The 22,783-nt window shown below is 42.4% G+C and overlaps 1 protein-coding gene across 17 annotated transcripts in view; it reads right to left on the reverse strand.

Moving 5' to 3' along the window:
* The window catches only part of TLE4 (TLE family member 4, transcriptional corepressor), a 141,768-nt gene extending 120,638 nt beyond the window's left edge, over positions 1 to 21,130 (reverse strand). For 12 of the 17 annotated variants that reach the window (XM_036433716.2, XM_036433711.2, XM_036433705.2 and 9 more), the window contains exons 1-4: positions 20,972 to 21,130; positions 19,936 to 20,033; positions 18,724 to 18,787; positions 17,540 to 17,584 (exon numbers count right to left, since the gene is read on the reverse strand). In XM_036433716.2, coding sequence (XP_036289609.1) covers positions 17,540 to 17,584; positions 18,724 to 18,787; positions 19,936 to 20,033; positions 20,972 to 21,016 — 252 coding nt within the window. In that variant the 5' untranslated portion in view covers positions 21,017 to 21,130. Of the gene's footprint in view, positions 1 to 17,539; positions 17,585 to 18,723; positions 18,788 to 19,935; positions 20,034 to 20,391; positions 20,518 to 20,971 lie in introns of those variants that run through there. The other 5 variants (XM_036433706.2, XM_036433710.2, XM_036433703.2 and 2 more) reach the window with 2 other exon arrangements.
* Between the last annotated feature and the right edge of the window lie 1,653 nt (positions 21,131 to 22,783).

The raw sequence follows: 22,783 nt of genomic DNA on the forward strand, positions 1-22,783 counted from the left end.
ACAGCCTAAAAAAATCAGCTCTGCAGACACCCAAGCTAAGGTCTTCCCACTCATCATGCTGCTGCTAGTCTGTTGCTGTGCTACACCAAACACAAATAAAGGATTACACAGTTCTAAACAATATTTTCTTTTTCCCAAATGACAGGGTTAAAGAAGAGCATGAAAAACATGACAGCATAAGGAAGTTTGTGCTTCTACCACAAAATAAACTGCAAAACTGGAGTTTTGCTTGCTCTTTAAATTATATTTAATATATTTTCTGCAGAGAATGTGCTCGAAGAGAAACCAAATTGAAATAAAATCACTACTTCATGATTCTTTTTGTCCCTTTAACTAAAATACAGCTCAGGAATTAGAAGGCACTATGGGTAGGGTAGCCATTGGAGGATGAAAAGAAAAGAGTCAGAATTTGAAAGTGTAAGTAACTATTGGAGTAGGGTCTCAGTGAGCAGAGAAAGGAGGAATGAAAAGTATAACTCAGAATTAGTGTGCCAACCCTTCAGCCACCAGCTGGAGCTCAGGCAGGTTGCCTAAAGCAAGGTACAGTACTATTAAAATTACTTGAATTGACTGAGTTATTCCAGAGATGCAACAAAGGTTATGCAGATACCACTTTATGTATATAGACAACCTAATCAAGGGTCCCATTCAAGCAGCACATGGATTGCCATCTCTACTAATAAAAGGGTAATATGCTAATTAACTGGAAGACCTTCTGGACGTCCTTCCAGACAAAGTCATGGTGGTGGGGCCAAGGCAGAGACAGTTAGGGGCAATCAAGCCCGGAGGGGAGGGCAGTTGGAGGTGATCAGGCTGACAGGTGTGTGTATGGGGGGGGGGGGGGGGGGGACAGTTGGGGGCAATCAGGCTGGCAAGGGGGAGCAGTTGGGGTGTGAGGTGGCCAGCAGGGGGTTAGTTGGGGGTGAGCAGACTGGCAGGCAGAGTGGTTAGAGGCAATCAGGCAGGCAGGCAAGTGAGCAGTTAGGAGCCAGTGGTTTTATATTTTGAGGGGGATGTCCCAGATTGGAGAGGGTGCAGGCCAGGATGAGGGACACCCCCTCCCATGCATGAATTTCATGCACCGGGACACTAGTGTACTATATATTATAAATTATACCATGGAAATAAGAAATGACAGATTTTTTTAGAATTTTGGAGATTTCTGGCTCCTTGCTACTCAAAATGTGGTCAATAGACCAGCAGCATTAGTATCATTGGGGCATTAGAAATGGAGATTATCAGGCACTATTCCAGGCCTGCAGAAATAATCTGATTTTAACATGATTCCCAGTGGCTTGTATGCACATTCAAGTTTGAGAAGCACTGCTCTAGATCACTGATTCTCCACCTTGCTGTACTTTTGAATTACCTTGGAGCTTTCAGAAAAATACTGATGCCCAGATCTCAGGTTAGGGACCCAAGAACCTGCGTATTATAAAACACATTGATTGAGTACTATTCCCTCGTTTTATGGCTATGGATAAGGAGCTGAGACTCAGAAAAGTTAAATGATTTACCAAGATTACAGGGAGTTAGTGGCTGAATTAAGTGTAGATCTAAAATGTTGAAGCAACCATAGTTACCAATAAACCAAAATTAATTTTAAAGATCTAAGGTTTCACTTTTGTATATACTATATTGTACTTTTGTACTTTTTAAAGAAATAAGGGCACATTATCCTTATTTTATGTGCTACCCTTTGGAATGTAACCTGTTTTTTCCATAGAGGGTAAGAAGCACAATTCTCCATCTACCACATCGTTTAGGTCAGGGTAGTAGAATCATGGGTGAGTTCTACTAAAAAAAAAGAAAGAAAAAATTTCTTTTACTTTCTAAAATGTCTTTAATGTAAATACATTATTTTTTTAGCAAAAAATAAAAAAAGGCACTTCAAAACTACCTTTTAAAAGCAATCTCACTTTAAATAAGATTGAAAAGTGTAAAAAACAAGGACAAACACTCTTTCTGATTATAAAAATTTCCCAAAGCAGAAAACTAACACCTAACACACCTAAGACAAGAAACTTCTGCCACAACTGCTGACCCTTTTGGTGGTTGACGATTATGCCATTACATTTAAATTGCCCATAAATTGAGCACTAGATACATGGGCATGTGGTGGGAGGTGTGGGTGGAGTGAAGGAAATTAAAAGCTGCGGTCAGACTTGAAAAAAAAAATACCCCATAAAGCAACGTATGTTTCTCACAGTTGAAACAGACTGCATGACAGACAGCAAAACCACATTTCCGTTTTTTTGGGGTTTTTTTTGGAATGGATCTGTGGCTTCATCCACCAAGCAATATTTTGGTTTACCAAAATATACTCTTATGGCCTTTTTAATTTCATGCTTACTTTAACTTTCCTTACCATCACTGCTGTTCTCACTCAACTACAGCAGCTTAAGACTAGCATCTAAAGGAGGGAAAGTTTAAAATACAGTTTAAAATGCCTGACATTAAGAAAAAAGGACAAAAATTAACCACACACTTATAATTCACATTGACTAACACATCCATTGTCATTTTAGTATTTAACTTATACATAATGAACAATGAAAATAATTTTTTTTTTCAAAATATAGAATGTCTCAAGAGAATTACAAACTTGGCCTCATGTTTACATGAAAATTCTCAACACAAAAAGGATAAGGAATCGCTGACCTGTTCACAGCTCTTAGCCAATAATATAAAAATTGAAAAAGAAACAAAAGAATGACTGAGCGAAGAGTTTCCATAACTGATGAATAATTCAGAGCACTGGTCACCAACCTTTCGGACCTCATGAACCACCAGTGGCTCATGGGCCACCGTTTGGCGACCGCTGATCTAGAGCATCTTTTGTCTATTTCCAATGTCATAAAAATGTTTAAAAAGTTTAAAAAAAAAAAAAAAGTAATTTTATATCTAATATGCAAATTGACCGAATGGCAGAATGACCAGAACACCTACAGCCCCTTGGCCCCTCCCAATTGGGCTCCCCCACCCCAATTAGGAAAACTACTCACATCCCCTCGCCCCAGTCAGCCTGCTCCTATATTTGCCCCCAACAGGGCAGACCAGCTAGACCCCACCAGTGCATGAATTTGTGCACCAGGCCTCTAGTATCTTTATAAAGGTAAATGTAGTAATCAAGCAAAATGAAGAGAAACACTCTCTCTCATACACTGACAAAGGTCAAAGGTCAAACACCTTTCTTAAAATCCTAAGTTTTTAAATCTACTGCTCACCAAGGGCTGCCTGGCAAAACCCACTATGGTCTGAGGTACAGAATAAAAGCACAAATATAGGTCTTGCTGAAAAAGAAGCTGAGAGATTTTTGGCAAGAGTACTGATTTGCCAGGAGATGAAGGGAAAGTACTGATATGAAGACATGAATGAAGGTGAAAGAAGCAACAAACCCACTTTCATTCCCTCCTCGTGTTTCTATCACGTCTTAGGGACCTCACCTGCTAACATAACCAAGACCAAGTTTTCTCATATTAATGGTTTTATGATTCTGCCAGTCTGCAGAGGTCACTGTCTTAGGCCTTTTTCCTATGCATTTACACACCATCCAATGAGCTGTTGGGTAACTTGGGTTTCTCCTTCCCAGCCACATGTCACCTGTTCAAACCCTGTCCCTCTCCAATATTTATTGAAGATTTGCTGTCAGGTCCCAAGCTAGGTGCTGAGAAGAAAGCAAATTAACCAAACAGACATGATCCTTCCCTACTATCTGATTAATCTTCCCTTTGCTTTCCTTCAAAACCAGAGCTAGTATTCAAGGCCTATTATAATGTATCCCAAATGTATCTTCTTACCTGTTCTCTCCTGTATCATCCAGCCAAGCTGGACATGCTAACCACAGCCTGAATATGCACAACAGTTTCCTTCCTTTGTGGCTTCCATTTGGAATCCTCCCCTTTCCTTTCCTCCCGCCTAAGTGACTCCCTGCTCTCTACAATGTCCCTAAATCCCCCATAACAACATCCTTAATCACTCCTGAGCCAGAAAGACTTCTTCCTCTTCTGCCTATGTCAAAACAGTGTCATCACCCCATTGCCTGGCACTGTTCACACTAGGCCAAATGCCATAAAAAAGAATGGAATCTCCCTGCAGGCAAGTGCTCTACCTCCTAGCCCTCAAAGCACCCTGCAGATCATATGAATTAACATTTGTTAAATGAATGATGAAAAGCCACCACTGCCTTTACCTTCCATCTGAGGTGTCCACCATTCTCTCTTAACTAAATCTCTCTCTCAGTGAAGGAAGACGACAAGAACCTCATGAGGATTAAGTTCTTTTTCAGATTTCATTCTTTAGGTTATAATCTTCTTTATCTTTGTAAGTCTAGCTCTCGATATTTCAGTATGAAAAGCTAAATATTTTCATTTAAAAAGATAATTTTGGAGGTAAGTCTCAAACACACAAAAATGACCAAAGCATACTCCCAAACTGTAAAACTGAATATCAAAGAAAGAGTGAAATTTATAAACCTAATCTAAGAAAATGGCATGAACTCCATCTCACAATCCAACAAGGATCTCACCAACTTGTTCTGTATGCATTCTAAACTGATGCAAAATATCCCGAGTTTTTGCTTATAAGGAAATCCTATTAGCTCTCCTTAAATCGGGTTAAAGCAGGCCTAACTATGGGCCTCCTTCTCAGGCCAGCTATACTGAGCATTTGGAAATGAGCTGTCATGTTAAAAAGCAAGGTTTTTTTGCATAGATGTACTATGCCTGACCTAGACTCTCCTAAATCTCATGAATGTAAGAAAAAGCTAACAAGGAAGTAGAGCTGTCATCCCTACATTCCTGGAACTTACATAAAAAAAAAGCTCGCTGGAATTTTGCAGGACACAATTTCTCCATTACAAAACTCAAACAAGCATTTTGTCTTTCCCAACTTAGCCAAGAAAATGTTCAAACAAGTAACTGTAGAATTACCACTATGCTTTTTATTGGCCACTTTAGGTGAACTATAATATTTTTTGAGGTTAACCAAGGCAGGCACATTTAGAGGTAATACGCCACGCTCTAAAACAGTTCTGTTCTCCCCCCAAAAATCAAAAGCCTTTAAAATAGTTACCCACATTTATAGCAGAGCACAACAGAATATGCGGGGGGGGGGGGGAGGGGGGGGAGGGGGGGGAGATCAATAAAATGTATTAAAAAATCAATAAAATATTTTTAAAAAGAAAAAAAAAAAAGAATATGCTGGGGGTGGGGGGGGGGTAGAGGGGGTAGTCAGCCCAAGTAAAATGAAGGTTCACTAATCAGTGCCCACATATGTTTCTTAGAAAAGCCAACATTCCATTTTGTTTATTTATTACAATGTGATCAGGGCCACACAGAGACAAACACAATGCACTCTGACCTAACCTTAAAGCCAAGCATGTCAAACTCAAAGGCTAACATGGGCCAAATAAACAAGGCATGCAGTCCATGGTCCATGAGTTTGACATGCTTGCATGAAGCTAACTGAAAGAGAAGAGGATTATTTTGCAGTAAGATCTGCCTTGATCCCTCAGCTGTGACATATCAGACCAAGGTGTCATGTTTATTTCTCAGGTGGCCCAGTTTATCATCTTTGTACTAAAAGCACTGGTATTATATATAAACTAGAGGCCCAGTGCATGAAATTTGTCCCTTCATCCCAGCCTGCACCCTCTCCAAACCAGGACCCCTTAGACATCCCTCTCATAATCCTTGATCGCTGGCTCCTAATTGCCCACCTGCCTGCCTGACTGCCTGGTCACCCTAACTCCCACCCCTGCCGGCCTGATAGCCCTTCACTGCCTCTGCATGCCAGCCTGATAACCCCCTAACTACCCTCCCCTTGCTGGCCTAGTTGCCCCTAACTGCTCCCCACTGCCAGCCAGGTCACCATCAACTGCCCCTCTCTGCTGGCCTGGTCACCCCTCACAGCCTCCCCACTGGCCTGATTGGCCCCTGCAGCCTGCTTATTCAGTTGGTTGATCGTCCCTCACTAACCCCCCTGCCAACCTGGTCACCCTATGCAGCCTGCTTATGTTCAGTCGCTTGGTCGTCCCTCACTAACCCCCATGCCTGTCTGGTGGTAGGCAGCTATCTTGTGAGGGCGTGATAGTCAATTTGCATATTACCTCTTTATTATATAGGATATTATTTTTGTTACATGTTTTACAATGACTGCTTTAGTTCTACATTATTGTTACTTTAGTCTGAATGCTGGCCCTAAGAAAATCACTTAATTCTAACTATCTACTAATTGACTGTGGGACTTTTAATACCTGAGTCATCTTATTCATCTACATGTAAGAGGAAAATCCTTAGCAACATTATGAATTAAAAAGTACCTGATAAAATGCAAAGTACTATACCTATTTATCTATTTATATACAGGGTAAGACAAAAGTAGATTGTTTGCATGAAAAATAATACAATAATCCTATATAATAAAAGGCTAATATGCAGACAGACCAAATGGCAAAACTACCAGTCGCTATGACATGCGCTGACCATTAGGGGCATGCGCAGAACATGGTGGGCAACAGCCGCAGCGAGATGGGGAAGCAGGTGAGTGGGGGCACCAAACCAAGACAGGATAACAGTCGCTGTCATTGGGGCAAGTCTCTGTGGTTACGGAAAATTCTTTGCTCCCCCGCACTGTGGTCCCACCCAGCACTTGCACCTGCTGCTGGCTCCAGAACTACCACTCACACCTGCTGTTGACACGTGGCAATGGCCCCAATCACTCCTCAAAGCTTCTCCACCTCCCCTGCTCCTGAGGGGTGATCAGGGCAGCAGCTGCCACTCACACCTGATGCTGGCTCTTGCCCCAATCACTCTGTGTCATCAGCGAGTGTGAGCAGAGCTGGTGCTGTCAGTGCCTGGGAGCAGCAGTGGCAGTGGGCCTGGCCACTGACAGGAGACCGTGGGTCGAGGCAGGAAGGGGCAGGCGGGTGTGCAGCAGATGGGCAGAGACCAACCCCTGTGCCTACAGCAGACTCTCAGCCCACAGTTCCTTTCAAGGTGCATGAATTCATGCACTGGACCCCTAGTTAATAAATAATACAAGAAATAATAAATAATACAAGAAATAATAAAACTATTTCCCATACTCACAACTGTAAACCAACTTTTGTCCCACCGTGTGTACATAAAATATAAAATACTATATATAATGTAGACAGATATCCATTTATATTCATAGCTTTACTAGGTTAATTTTGGACTTGAAAAATAAAACCTTGGAAAATAAATTTTAATGGGACTTTCTGAGACTAAAAGAAGTGATAGATGTCTCAATTTCTGATCTCTAGGTCACAGAAAATAACAAACTAAAATCAAACAGTCACCTTAGACCGAAGGAGCAAAAAGAGATCTTGGTCTTCACTTACAATCTAATTTTAAGTTGAAAAAGCAGTCCTAAGAAGTTAAGGTACGAGGCAATATCACACAGCTGGATACCACCAAGTTCAGAACTAAAATCTGAATGCTCTAACCCAGTGGTCAGCAAAGTCATTAATCAACAGTCAAATATCAACAATACAACAATTGAAATTTCTTTTGAGAGCCAAATTTTTTAAACTTAAACTTCTTCTAACGCCACTTCTTCAAAATAGACTCGCTCAGGCCATGGTATTTTGTGGAAGAGCCACACTCAAGGGGCCAAAGAGCTGCATGTGGCTTGAGAGCCGCAGTTTGCAGACCACAGCTCTGACCAATCAAGTATTCTAGGGAAGGTAGTAGAGTATGCTGGTAATACACAGTGTTCCAAACAAAGCATTTGGAATAGAGCAGAAAAAAACTATCCTATCAGTGATCTGAAATTGAGTAAAAACCCAGGAACTATTTTACTGGCTGGTTGATCTCACATTATTTAATTTAGCTACATCTTAGCCTCCTCATATATAAAATAGAAATATAATCAATTATCTCAGAAAGTTGTTGAGAGGCTAAAATATTACCTGCACGATAAGCTAAGCTCTCTAAAATAGCTTTTTGCTATGATTATTACTCATTCAACAACACTATCCCATCTTCATTAATAAAAAACACACGTCTTCAAAGTTCCCTGTCCCTTGAAAATAACTAGAAACCTTTACCGATTTGGAGGGAACCTAGCGAAACACACCACAGTGTAGTTAAGATCAATATTTCCCCACACTCACTCAAACCACATGCACACTGACCTGTTAATAGTACAAGAATTCTTCATACACACTGATTAGTGATAGAGTGATGTTCAAACTGAATTTTAAATTCAGCTAGGAAGGATTCATGTTTGCATTTTCAAAAAGGCAGATTCCACATGCTAAAATAAACTCTACTGCAGCTAGCCTAACTCTCTCCTGAAAGACACACCACACACCAAGTTCAGTTGCTTTTATTTTATTTTCTGCCTTGCACTTTCCCACAATTTTAACAAGTAGGTACCACAGGCCTATCTAAGCTTGGAAGCTCTGCATTTGTTATCCAGCAACTGATATATATCCTTAAAATTATTAAACCACATATATTCTTGGCTAGCTCAATTTGAATGTAAGTATTCACCAAATATTTCCTGAGCACCTACTGTGTGAGAGGCACAGGTTTCAGCACCAGGTATACAACAGAGAACAATCAACACCCCTGTTCCCATGAAGCTTACCTTTTAGTGGGACAAAGGAGACTGGCAAGAAACAACTTTATATCTAGTACATTGTGTCTGCACAATACACTTTAGGAATGCAGGAATAGCCAGTTTTATTAAGCACTTTGCTAAAAGGGGGTCTAGACTTCATATTTTAAGTTGTGGGTCCTAGCCTCCCTTTGGGCAAGGCCAAGACATTGAAGGAAGAAGACAGAGGCTTTATACTCACGCACAAACACACAGATCAGATCTCTAGCTAGAGATGATACTGTAACACCTCCTAGACTGCCAGTAGCACCCTTTGCTCCTCATATTGCATAGCGTCAAGAACATCATAGAAACAAGTACACTATTTGCTGTTTGAAAACAGTATGATCAGTGAAAGGAGCCCTGGAAGGGAAGTCAAGAAACCCATTTCCTTTTCTGCCAGAGACTCTGGCTATGCAACCTCAGGCTGTTTGCAGACCTACATAAATCCTGGTGTCCCCGCTAGCATGATGATCCTCCAATACTCTTGACACTGGGCTAGTCTAAGCCCTTAAGCCTCAGTGTCATCTGTTTAAGAAGGCCATTGGAATGACACTGCTTGGCAAACTGTCGGGTACTCCACCAACAGAAGCTATTTAAATAAGTACATGGATCCAAGCTTGCTACTTGCTTTATAGGTACATCAGGAAGGTTAAGAACATATAAAATGCCTTAAGCTCTCTGTAAAGAAAAAGTACTAGAGCTCATAATTTCTCTGATTATTATTCTTTTCAGTTATATGTCCTTGCATTTTCAAATTCTTTAACCAAAATAATCCATACATAGGACACATATCAAAAAATAAGAACAGAATCCTAATTAGTATAGTAACTGAAATAAGCTTGCTAAAAAAATAAAAACAAAATAATAAACCCAGAAAGTCAATATCCATCTCCCTTCCTGAACCTCTCACTGCCTAAGTTGCTGCAAATACCAGGTCACAGCAGGACCTGAGGCACACGGGGACCAGCCAGGCTATGAATGGAGCCCAAGGCCTGCGCCAGCACAGCAGCCAGCCTTTCTTTCCATGAAACACAGAAGCTCCCCTCACAATACAAACTGTAAAGTACTTGTGGGCAAAATCCTCAAAAGTGAAGACAAACTGATCTACTCACCAGAAAACAGAATACTGAGGCGGCGTCAGGAAGGATTTCTCTTCTGCTTCTTTTGACAAGCCAGCTAAGACAAGTCACACCTTGACCTTCGTCCCCCTGGATTGAGCACAGATTACACACTGCAACTCTCTGAGGAAAGTTTTGGCTTGGTGGTAAAGCAGCAGCAAGGGCTTGGCATAAGCGCTGGGTCAAGTCCAATGAAAACAGAGAGGGTATACAGATTTGTGTTGATGAATGCCAGCTAAATCCCTCTTTACAGACATAAAACAACTACCACGAGCAGCTGTTACTAAGGCAAAGTCAAAACAACTCCAATTTTTGTTTGACTGTAAGTTTTGAGGCCCTTCCCCCTTGAAGTAGAGCAATGATTTCATGAACTGTTTGCAGTGCACTTATTCCACACAAGCCAGGTCCTAAGCCTTACAAGACTGTCATCACCAGTGGAAATACTCAGTTGCAGGAACCTAAGAGCTACTCTCACCAAACTGATGATACCTTTGCCACAGGGCCCTGGGTGTGCTACCACTGCTACAGTGCTAGAGTTCTCTAAGAGGAAGTGGGGGGAGGGGTCGAGGGAAAGGACCTTCTACAATAAATATCACACTCCTTTCACTGGCTCCATAGCCATCAAATACACTATTGCTAAAGTGATAAACCAGACTAACCAGTCAAATCAAAGGCAATAAAAATGTTCTCATTAAAAACAAATAACTCCTAAGTGCACATTTTAAACATTTAATTCCCAAATGATTTTACCTATTCGATTGTGCAAAAAGATTTTTTTTAAAAAGGAAAATTCTAGGAAAAATTAAATGAAGAATGTGAGTTAATGCCGGTACCTGCACTGTCTCGACTTCTCCAAGGAGGCTACAACAGTACGACTCTTCTTATTCTCATCCTATTACTCAGGATACAAAGAACTTTGCCCAACAAAACAAAACAAAAAATAAATAAATAAACGGCATCCAGCAGGAAATACGGGGCAGTGAGAAGGGAATATTCCTTTGTTTGCTGCAAAGCAAATCTTTTAACAATAACAGCAAAACATTTGCCTTCATTTAAGTTGGAGTTGCGTGTGATTTTCTGCAACTAAAAACCTCTTTCTGAACTACAAAGAGGCCACAAAACATCACATTTTCCCCTCCCAGCTTCCCCCTTCAAAAACCCACAAGATGGTGATTAACAAACAGCCTCTTGTCTTCAGGCATAGTTTTAGAAGCCACAAGGAAAAGATAAAAGTTAAATGGAAGAGCAAGTTTATAAACAAATGAGAAATAGGTTGCCCAGGGAGGAAGCAAAGGAGATCTTGATAAGCAAACAGTTCTTTGCCCCATCTGTGGGGAAACTCCATGTCAAAGAAAGCATCCCCTGCCTTCTTAGCCACTAAAAACAGTCTGGATGGAGTCCAGGCCCAACTTTCTCTGTATAGGCAGAGCTGCAGAGAATGCCCATCAACCCAGGAGTTCAGTGACTCAAGGACAAACCCAAGGACTCTCCCAGCCTTCCAGAATCTCTCCATTCCTGAAATGAACAGAGGCTGAATCTACACCCTGCGCAGACCGATCTCTTAGGAGACATCCTCCCAGGTAAATTCATCCTAAATCCTGAGTCTACTACCTAATAACTGTATCACCCTTATATACCGTGTTTCCCTGAAAATAAGACATGCTCCAAAAATAAGACCTACTTACAGGTTTCCTTCTGAGTGAAATATAAGGCATCCCCCCAAAAATAAGGCCCCCCCTAGGCTAAACATGAGAGATTTGGTCCACTGATTCTGAAAGAAATGTAGTCACAAGAAATTCACCATGAAATTCAGGAATTGGATTGCTATGATGATGTTCCAGAAGATGATGACATGATTGTCATTGAATAAATGAGTAAATTCTTGATACTGTAGGATTCACAGTTTGTCTGGTTTGTGTTGACAATTACCGTACTACCGTACCATATACAGGTAACAAATTTCCTTTATTTTCATTTAACAATAAATGTGTACCATATTCTTCTTCATGGAAAAATAAGACATCCCCTGAAAATAAGACCTAGCGCATCTTTGGGAGCAAAAATTAATATGAGACACTGTCTTATTTTCGGGGAAACAGGGTAGATTTGACCCAGTATAATCATCCTTTACTGTACATAATCCCTTTCTTAGAATCATTCTGAGAAAGAATCTTGGCAATGTACCCCATCAGTGGTAAGTATATGCTAGATATACCAGTATCATAAACATTCACTTCCATTAACGGGAAATTCCAATTCTACTCCACAATTACTGCTGTAGATGAAATATGTTCAGATATCCTATGAGAATTCAAGAATGAGAAAATTCAGAACCCAACATGCAAGAAAAAAGGGGGGGAAACCTATGACATCCAGAAAACACTCTTAATTATGCACACACCCTAACAGGTAAAATGTCCTCCACCAGATCTGCTTCTTTTGAAGATTCTGTGACAAATAAAATGACAAGTCACTGGGTCCTGCCCAAGGCACTGTCACTTGGTATCAATTGTCCTAATACTAGCTCCTCTCTCAGTTTTGTAAGAAATATAACAAAATCTACTACATATATTTAGATTTACCAAACAGGGCAGAAGTTGTCTTCCTACCCCAAAAAATGCCCAAATCAGAGCAGCAGTAAGAAAAAAAAACAAACCACCAATAACACCCAGTTGGTTAATATTAATTGTGGAATACTATTGAAGTTCTAGAGGCACAGTGCATCCCTAGGCCTGGCTGGCAATCAGGGCCAATCTGTGGGGTGATGCAGGGAGATGGGGGTGGGGGTGGGGATGGGAGTGGGATGGGGGGCCACTGGCATCGCCTTGACTAGCTAGTCTGGGGGCTGCAGGCTGGGGGCAGCTCCTGCATTTAGGCGTCTGCCCCCTGGTGGTCAGTGCACATCATAGTGACTGGTTATTCCGCTGTTCGGTGGATTTGCATATTAGGTTTTTATTATTAAAGTATGAGTAATCTTAAATTGGAAATAATAGCTGTAAACCTTAATGAAAAACAAAAATGCAAATAATCCCACATCATACATGGGCATGATCACCTAATAATACCTGGAGTTTTTCTATAGTCATCAAAATTTCACTTATAATCTCTCTTTGGGAATTTTCAATCTAGTAGAGTCTACCCACTCACTGTTCACCCCCTCTAGCTTATTTACCAGTGTTTATACAGGGAAAAAAAAAAAAAAAAGTTTCCTCAACTAAATTTTTATTGTTTAAGTACTTTGAGATAGAACACCTGAGCTCTAATAGTTCACTTTCATTATACAAGTTTAATCATATCCTTTTCTAAAAATCATAGTCATTGTGTAAGAATACAAAACACATTTTTGCCTACTTTCTCAAACACCTACCCCTGCAAATCTAACCATATACAATTTAAGACAGGAGATGTGCAAGAAATCAGTAATGCTCAAAAGAAAAGTTGTATTTCAGGAAATCTGGTTTAAACAGAACTTTAAACAAACTGACTTCCATTGCAAGCACTGGAATAAATTTACTGCACCCTAGAATCAAGTACACTCAACACTGCAATGTCATGCCAGTCATATATTACTTCAACCTCAATAAATCTCTTTCTACTCTCCAAATCCTCAGCTTCTTTCTAAAATAGTTCACGAAAAAGCACCAACCTAATTAACAACAGCTTCCTCTGCAACTGTGGCCTTGATTTCACTTATTTACACATTAACTGCAGCCTCATTTTGGCCAATCCAGTCTATTCTCTTTACCATGCCGAGCCTTTTATCTGCCCTGGACAGCATTTTCTCCAGCAGATGAAGTAGATGCCGATTGATTTGCTGTCGAGCATGGTAAATTAATAGCAACAAATTGCTGAGGGCCCGTCTCACTGCTCCACCATGCTTCGGCAGTTTTGCTTTATTTGCTCCATGATGGGCAGCAGTCGGCCTCTTCAAGTCAATTTCTTCTTAACAACCTGCAATACTTTTCAATGGTGAAAATAGAGCTGTTCCTTGTAAGTCAGAAATCAATATCCTATTGCCCTTAGAAAATGCTAAACAAGCAGTATTGGCAATCCACTTGGTACTAGAGGGTATCAGATATAATGCAAATCCATACTGCTTCCCTCCTTGTAGTTATTACAGTTTGCTAAAAGGTTCCTAATGTCATTTATCATCATTTACCATCGACCAGAGAGGCTACAATTATGATATCCTATCAGTTGGCAAGGCCCTTTCATTTCTATTCAATTAATATTTTAGCAGCACTCAAATGGTTGCAGCCCAAATCTCATAATAAAAGTTATATGGCTTGGAGTGAAATAATTTTCTTGCTCAGATTTTTTAAAAATAGTGATTTTATGTATACACATATACATGCATACACACATGCATTTATACATACACATGCACATATAAATATGTAGTACTTTTTTTAGGTTCTAAGTGTTACAAATTTTAAAATGTTCTAATTTCTAACATTCAAATACTAAGCTAAATTTTTTTAGAAGCAGAGAGTTTCAGACTATAGAATATTAACTATGAAGAAGTCACCGAGATGTTCTCAAAATGTGGTAAGTTCATCTCCATTTACAGTTCCTAGAGGATAAATTCACATACTACCTATTTTGCCTAATCTGCATCTAATATTCACTTTTTAAAGTCGTAACTACTGTTGTCAGATTAAATCAGGGCAGTCTTCTTTAATTTCAGCATTACAGGTGAAGGTTGGGAACAAGTAGCATTTAGCAATGTTATCAACTGCACGCATCACCCTGTTCTGCCCACGGTCACTGACCCATTTAGACGCCACACTGTATTTATAAAAAGGAACAATCAGCAAAAAAAGTAACTAACAGATGGGTAAAATGCCCTATCCACAAACAAAACACTACAACTCCACACTTAGGAAAATCCTTAGGGAATAACACCAATGTTCTTTCACTATTAGAATCCCATTATGAAGACATCACAATAAAACATGTGTCATTTCTAACCATGTCCCATTTGTCACCTTCACTTTCATACCAGAACTTAAGACAATGGCGAAGCATTAACTCAGCCTAGAACACTCCTCCCTAACTTTTCTGGGGCTTTTCCCCAGCTTCATCTGCTCAGCTCTATCAATCCTACTAAAGATTGCCAGAAATTAGATTCATATTTTATGCTCTAATTCTATGTCATGTCACCAAGCTCCCCTTTAAAAAAAAAAAAATTCAACTAATTCTACCAGACTAATGCTATTTACTCAGTTACCAAAATTTAAATTAATTATGTTCTCAAACATAATTGTTAAAAATTGGCAACATTATGCAGGCTTAATTAAGATTAAATCCAATTTACTAAATGTACTTTAATTGGTACTAATTACATTAGCTTTCATTTCAGAATGACAAATTCCCCATAGGTTTCACTTTATAGTCCTCTATCAGAATCAACATAGGGTGACTGACAATGAGCATCATACAGAAAGGGGAGGGGCCATAATACCAGACCCCCCCCCAACCCCGTTTGTCACTGCTTTGTGCTTTTATCCTCTGATCAATTTGCTAAGTCATAGAGTCATGACTCCATCACAGCCATCATTTTCTGTTCCAATGAAAAATTCCTCTAAAAATAAATACTCTGTGGCTGGCAGCAGCCAAGAAGAACAGGAGCATTAACCAAAAAAAATACACAAAGGTTTCAAATATCAGGGCCACCGATTACTAGGGTGCTTCCAAGGACTCCAGGGACTCCTGCTCTTGAACCCTTCAGAGACTCAAATCTAATAAGTGAATAAGCCTAACCCGATCTTGAGAACGAGGCCCAATTATGCCGCAGGGCAACTTCCCTGCATTATTGCTGCTTTCCATTACGAGGGCATCCAAGGAGTGCATCTGGAAGAGAGGCCAAGAGGAACTAAGGCTGTCTGCCTAGGAAAACAAATAAAGACAGATATGCCTCTGTGCTTAAGGGGGAAAAGAAAGAAAATATAATAAGTAGGTGGTTTGCAGGGCTGTCTGTATTTCATAATGTGATAAACTGCCCTCAGGATTCTTGATATGATTGAATTTAAAAGCAAGAGGAAAAAAAGGGAAAATGTACTCCATTCTCAATTTTAAATAGATGGCATTTGAGGTCAGCTGGGGATGAAAATGACAGAATTACAAAAAGTATGAAATGTGCAAAATTAAGGGATCTCCCATACAGGCCCTCCCCCACAAAAAAAAAAAAAAAAAAAAAAAAAATACATACAGCCAAATACTATCAACTCTGTGCATCCTGTAAATGGTACAGAAAGACCTGGAAGCTAACTGGCTATGGTAAATAAGATACAGGAGGGCAAATAAAGGGACATTAATCATCTGGTCCAATCTTTAAAAAGACACCAATTAATCTTGGATGGTGGGGTGAGGACAAAAAAAGAAGACAAGTTGTATACAAGATTCAGACCTAAAATGACATGTAATGAGGATAATTAACAAATAGTATGTCTCATGTAATTTATTCCTGTAAGGTAGAGCTACGGGGGAGTCCAACCATAAGCTTCATGGGTTTTGTTTAAGCAGGAGATATTTACATTACTAATCTAAACAGAAATGGCAAAGACGCCAAAATAAGAATCTAATTTTAACATGGAGCAAACTATATTATAATGTTAATATTGACATAACTAAATAGCATATAAAGTAAAAAATGTATCTGTAATAAAAACTCCTCAATGTAAGAACTCATTTCCACCCCCCCCCAACTTTTTCAAATACTGCCTATTTGATCACTTATTATCCAACAGTTATCTTTTAAAATTCTGCTGAGTATATTGAGTACATAGTAATTGACTACATCCAAAAAGGAATCTATAATAAAAGCCTATTAATGTGTGATCACTTCATATTTTTTAAACCTAGAAGGTAGTGACATCCACCCTGAATATAATAAGAGATGAAAAGCATTAAGTTTCCCTCGTCTTATCCCAGCAGGTAACACATACACACTTAACTCGGAAATGGTTGAAACAGACCTGAAGCACTTTCAAAAAACAAATGTCTCCTAGAAAAATTATTATTGCCAAACAATATTTTTATGTATATCCTGTTTTTCTATCCAGGAAAAATAAGCCATTTTATACATACACATACACATACACACACACACACACACACACACACACACACAGGCACACACAGGCTGTTTGAATTACACTTCTCAGTGCTTTCTGACTAATGATTATCTTTTTTCTTTTCCTTTTTTGGCTGTACTAATTAATTGGTTTCAAGACCCAGTGCTGAACCTTATATCCTCTTATCAGCCGAATTTATGCGGTACAAATTTTGGAAGTAACAAAAGGTAAGACCCAACTAAATAGCCTCAAGGGGCCCAGTACAAAGATTTTACATCAATTTCTTTCCTAGCGCCACAGATTTCATTTTGATCCTCCCAGCTCACCCTCTATCCATTCTTTCACACCAAACTAATGAGGCTACACACAATTTAGTTTTCGTTTTTAATATTTTCCAAGAAAAACTCTTAACAAGTTTGCAATGCCCGAAATACATAAAATTAACTCTTTCAACTGAATAATAAAATCTATTTTAAAATTTAGCATCCTACTTTCAAAAGGGTACAAAGTTGAATATGTAGCAGACATTTTAAATCACTTTTTTTAAATTATTAAAATTAAAATAATACATACAAAAATGGGAAAACCACACCTGAAAAAATAGCATTCTCACCAATAGTCTTTTAAAATACTGTAATTACACAAATGTGCAAAACATACGAGCTTATTCCCAAAATGTCATTTAAAATGGTTATAAAGAAATAAATAACTCACCTGCTTGTGCATTTCTATATTCAACCCATAGGACATCTCATAATACTGTCAAAGAAGAAAAAGCAATTAACTTTATGTCTTTCACCAAACAATCTCTCTTGCTCAAAATGCCCCCAAGTATGTTTAAAACAAACATAAAAGCCTCACCTAAACCAAATATCCATGCTTATGCTGTTAAATGAGAAGCATCCTACCACTATCTTGAGCCTAATAAACTGGGTACCACTCTAAAACATGGACTCTAAGAGAATAACTCACAAAACTGAGAAAATCAAGTTCAAACAGAGCATTCTAAACAGCTCTGGTTGTCTTTATATATTACAAGAAGGTGAATGAAAAAGGTCTGATGAAAATCTGGTGCCACAGAATCTCTATTTCCTAGGCACAGCAGGCAAGTTAATGGCAAATATGTGTCTCAGACAAATGCAGATGCTTTGAAAGAACTGTTCAAAAAGGTGATGCTACTTCAGAGTTCAGTTTCTCAGACCTGGTGCACTGCTAATATTCATACATTAAAAGAAAAAAGGCTTGACAGGAAATGAATGAGTTAGTACTCTGGATCTTTATGAACAAGCATAAAAATATGCTTGGTAATACTTTTGAAAAAGCAGATCTGATTTTTTTGAACATGTGGTATGACTGGCATTATAGAAATTTGGTTATACAAATGACAACACTCTTCAAACCAATGTGGAAATTGAAAACGCACAACACGCATACTAGTAACATAGAGTGGGGGAAATTTAAAAAGATATCTGGTGTATTTTGTTATCCCTCATTCTTAAAAAGAAATAAAACATTAAAATTGCAACAGTTTCCAGAAAAACTGGTTAAAATTGTTTGGAGCAGAAGCAATAAGACAACAAAGAAAACCACTAGCAAAAACATTTTGCTGTGACTCTAAACAAAACGGTGTTGTATTTTTTCCTAATCTGTAGAAACAAAGCACAGAAAATTATACCCCGTGCAGGTGAAGTTTTTGAAATTCCAAATCAAAGCTGGTTATCAGAGGCAAGTTGTAATGTCCTGGAATTACAGGTTGCTAATGGTCACAGCCCCACAACCTCAACTTCACTGACACTGAGACTGTGATCTATCCTGCATCCTCTAGCAATGTGAAGGTATTCTTGCTTTCGGTATCAAAAACTATTAGACACTATGAACCTATGACACAGTTTTCTTACCATGACATAATGCCGCTGCATCTCAGTCTTCTCACTGGCCAGTTTCTCACATTCTAGCTTCAGGCTGTTCAAGACATAAGGAAATCTAAGTACAACACAGATCTTGACTTACATCCTTTGAATGTAAAGACACAGTCTCTCTTCTAAACCATCACCGACAAAACGCCAAGTCAACTATCTTAAATACCACCCTCGTTATTCAAGGTGAGGCAGGAGAGAAAGGGGATGATTGGAAACAGCCCGGATATGCCCTTTCAATGAGAATCCACTGTAGGGTTTTTGTTTTAAGAAAAACAAACAAACAAAAACCCTCCAGCCAATTTAATTCCGGAACCTCATCCAGACTTGAATATTCACTAAATTCACTTAATAAAAAACAAGAAAATAAACATCAATGTCTACATATCTGAGCACAAATAGGTCCCCCAAAATGTCACAAGGGAATTTTTCCTTTAATGTTCCACGGTGAGATTAATGAAAGTATGCATCAAGCCATCCCTTATGAATGATGTCTTCTTTTTTTCCCTCCAAAACAGAGACAAGTTGAATACCACCACCCAGGGGGCAAAGTGTGGATTGGGTTCAGTGATTTGTTTTGGTTCTTGCATTTATAAAATAAGAATTACACGTCACTTAGAAGCCAGGGAAAGAAAAATATTTCAAAAGCAATCTGAGCCTACTGATCTTTTCTTTAAAAAAAAAAAAAATTATTTTTTCATCTTAAAAGTAATGAAATCGCTCACTTGTGACTTCCAAGAGCTCGCGGCTCATGGTATTTCAGCGAAATGGCAGAAAGAAGTGAGAAGGAATCAAGCCCAGAGTAATAAAGAACCAAGGGAGTCAAAAGGCCCCGGAATCTTCCCAACCTTCCATTCTCCTGGCCCCAATAATCAATACCGAAAGTTTAGCCTCAGCGTTTTTCCAAGTCTCTCCAGTTTCAATTGTTCTGCCTCTTTTTTTCTTTTTTCTTTTTTTTAATTTACGGGGAGGGAGAAGGGAGGAAATGCTTCATTTCTTTGCACCTGCCTAAGAAAAAGAGGCCTTGACATGCCCTTTCTGCCCACAAGGAAAAATTATAGTAATGCATTTGTAATGGGGGGCGGGGGACCGATAGTGGTGGTGAGGGGGGTGGTGTTTGTGTGTGTATGTGGGGGAGGGGGGGGAGACAAGAGCTAAGCAAACAGGAGGATCAGCTAAAGTAAATATCATTACCTGTGATACTGAGCCTGTAAAAACTGAAACTCTTCCTTAATCCGATCACAGGACTCGGATATTGTAAATTTAAAGGGTTGAGCAGGCTGATGCGGTGCCTAAAGAACAACAATAAAATATTTCATTAGCCCACATCACAGGCGAGGCCGGGGAGATGGAGAAAACACACCGCGCGGCGCTAGTGGAGGGAGGAGGGGATAAACTGGGGGGTGGGGGGTGGGGGGTGGGGGGGAAACACCGCTCAGGCCGGCAAAGAGCGATGAAAACTCTCCTCCCGCCGCCCCCCCCCCCCCCTTCACCGCACAGCCCTGCAGCAGCCGGTTTCGGGTGACCCCGGGCCCCCGCGTCACCCTCCCCGCCCTCCCCGGACGCCGCGGGTCGGAGACCCCGCGCTGCCCTCCCGCGCCCGCTGCGTGCGCCCGGGGCCCGGCGCACCCCGCCGCTCCGTCTCCCCACCCGGAATCGAAACTGGCCCGTCGGGGGGACGCGCGCCATGGCGTCGGGCCGTAGCCAGCCGGGTCTGGGGAGAGCGGGATGAGGCCACCGCTCGTGAGTCCCCAGGGCCCCGAAGCGTTCGGGGCCGGGGCCCCGCACTCCCCAGCCGCCGCCGCCGCCGGACCCGCCGGACCCGCCGCGCCGCCGCCGCAGCCACCGCCGCCGCCGCCGAGGGCGCCCTCCTCCCCGCCCCGGCGCGGAGTCGCGCCTCCTCCATCGCTCGCACCCCCACCCCCCACCCCCTCCGAGTCGCGGCGCTGGGACGACACACGGCTCCGCACAGGGGCTTCCAAGACAACAATAAGAAAATGGCTACAACTCAATTGCCTCTCCGCACCCCCTCTCGGAGAGTGCCACCGCGCAGGGGGCAGGGGATGGGGGAACAGGGGTGGCCACGGGCAGCTTCCCGAGCAGGACGCGCGGGGTCCGAGCCGCCCCCCTCCACACGCCCCTGCGACCCAGGAAGCAACTCGGCGCGCACCGGGGGCGCCGCGGGGAGCCGCCCGGCGAGCCCGCCCGCGCCCCCGCCGCCCGCACTCACCGGGTGTCTGGTCTGCGGGTACATCTTGCTCAGGTCGCGAATCATCCAAACCGATTTAGTGCGCTGCGCTGGGCAGGGGCGCGCGGCTCATTGGGTTGAATGGCCCCGAGGAGGCGGGGGAGGAGACGGCGGCGGCTGCGGTGGCTGCGGCCGGCCGGGTCCGAGGGGCGGCTCGGGCGGTCCCGACCCCCGCCGGGTCTCGCGTGATGCGGGCGGCAGGAACGGAGAGCCCAGGCGGCGGCGGCGGCTGGGTGCGGGCGGGCCGCCGGGCCGCTCCACATTCCCCGCGGGCTCACTGGCCCGCCGCGGGCATTGTCCGGCGCGCGTCTCTCCCGGCGGCCACGCTCCGACGTTCGCTCCGTCCGCCGAGCCCGGCGCCGCGGCCGCGCCAGCCGCTCTCCGGCCGGAAAGTGAGGGCTTTCGCGGACCCCCGCGCCCGCCGGCAGCGACGCCCGCCTTGCTCGCTCCTCGCTCTCGTTCCGCGCGTCCCACTCCAAACTTTTTTTTTTTATTTGTCTTTTAATGGGTTGTTATTCCTCCGAATGAATGATCGCTCTCTTCGTTCCTGAAAGCAAACACAAAACTCCTTTGGTTCGGAAGAGGTCTCTCCGCCGTGCTTTTTGGTCTCTGGAGATTTTTTTTTCGTTTTTTTTTTTTTCTCACTTCACAGCAACGATCTTTTTTAAAAGGCACCTTTTAGCTTCTTTGACCACATCTCATTTCCTTATTTTTCTTCCTTCCTGTTTTCTTGTCTCTTTTTTTTTTTTCTAACCCCACATGGAAGGGGATTATAAAAAATAAGAGTGGAACGCTTGCGGCTTTTTGTAAAAAAAAAAAAAAAAATTCTCTCCCCTTTGAAACTCTGCGAACACCACCTCAAAATAATATACAAGTGAGTGAGAGAGGGGAAAAGACAGCAGCCAACAGCCCAAACAGCCGCTCAGAACAGCTCTAACAACACGCTCTGTGTAGGTGACTTCTATGACCAAATTTAGCATCAGCTAATCATTAACATTCTGATACATATTCACCACCGTCCGTGGGGTGGAGGGGGGGGGCCGCGGGGCATCCCGGGAGATGTAGTGCGCCCCTGGCGACTCCCAGCTAAGGATTCGGCCAGATGGACTACAATCACCAGCCCGCTCTGCGACCGTTCCGGGGCGCTCTCCTAGCGCCCCGCCCACTCTCGGCTCAGTTGGGGTCTCCAGCAACCAATCAGAGACGGCTGAACATTAATCGCCGTTCTGTGTTACTGCCCATCATTTCACTGCTGACAAATGGCAAGCCGGGGGGGTGGAGCCGGCCGGGCTGGACCCCACGTGGGGGCCGGGCGTCGTCCTTGGCTGGGACCAATGAACAGAGCGAAGTGGGGCTGGCGTAGGCGGGGCGGAGCCGGCCTGCCCTAGGCGGAGCTGCGCCAGGGCTGACGTTCCGGAGCGCGAGCGTTCGAACCCGGCAAACATTTGTTCAGCTGTCAATCAAAGTAACGTGGGCCCGGGAGAAGCGGCGGCGGCGGTGGCTGCTGCTGCTGCCGCCGTGGCTGCCTGCTGCCCTGGCTGCATCCTCCGAACGGGTGTTGGTGGCAATGGTGGTGGCGGCAAAATAAAGAGGGTGGAGTGGGCGGTGGGACCAGAGGTTAGTCTCCTTCCGAGTCTCGGACTCCCACCCGCCCGCCCCCCACACTCCTGCAACCCAAACACTCCATCCCCAGGCTCCACGGTCCTGCCAGAAATGCGGACTAATTAGGGTCCAATGTCTCCTTAAAGAGACAAGCTCGGCCTTGTGTAACGCGCCGAAACCCCTGTTGAGACA

The sequence above is a fragment of the Pipistrellus kuhlii genome, unplaced genomic scaffold (genome assembly GCF_014108245.1).
Source record: "Pipistrellus kuhlii isolate mPipKuh1 unplaced genomic scaffold, mPipKuh1.p scaffold_m20_p_12, whole genome shotgun sequence".
Lineage (NCBI taxonomy): Eukaryota > Metazoa > Chordata > Mammalia > Chiroptera > Vespertilionidae > Pipistrellus > Pipistrellus kuhlii.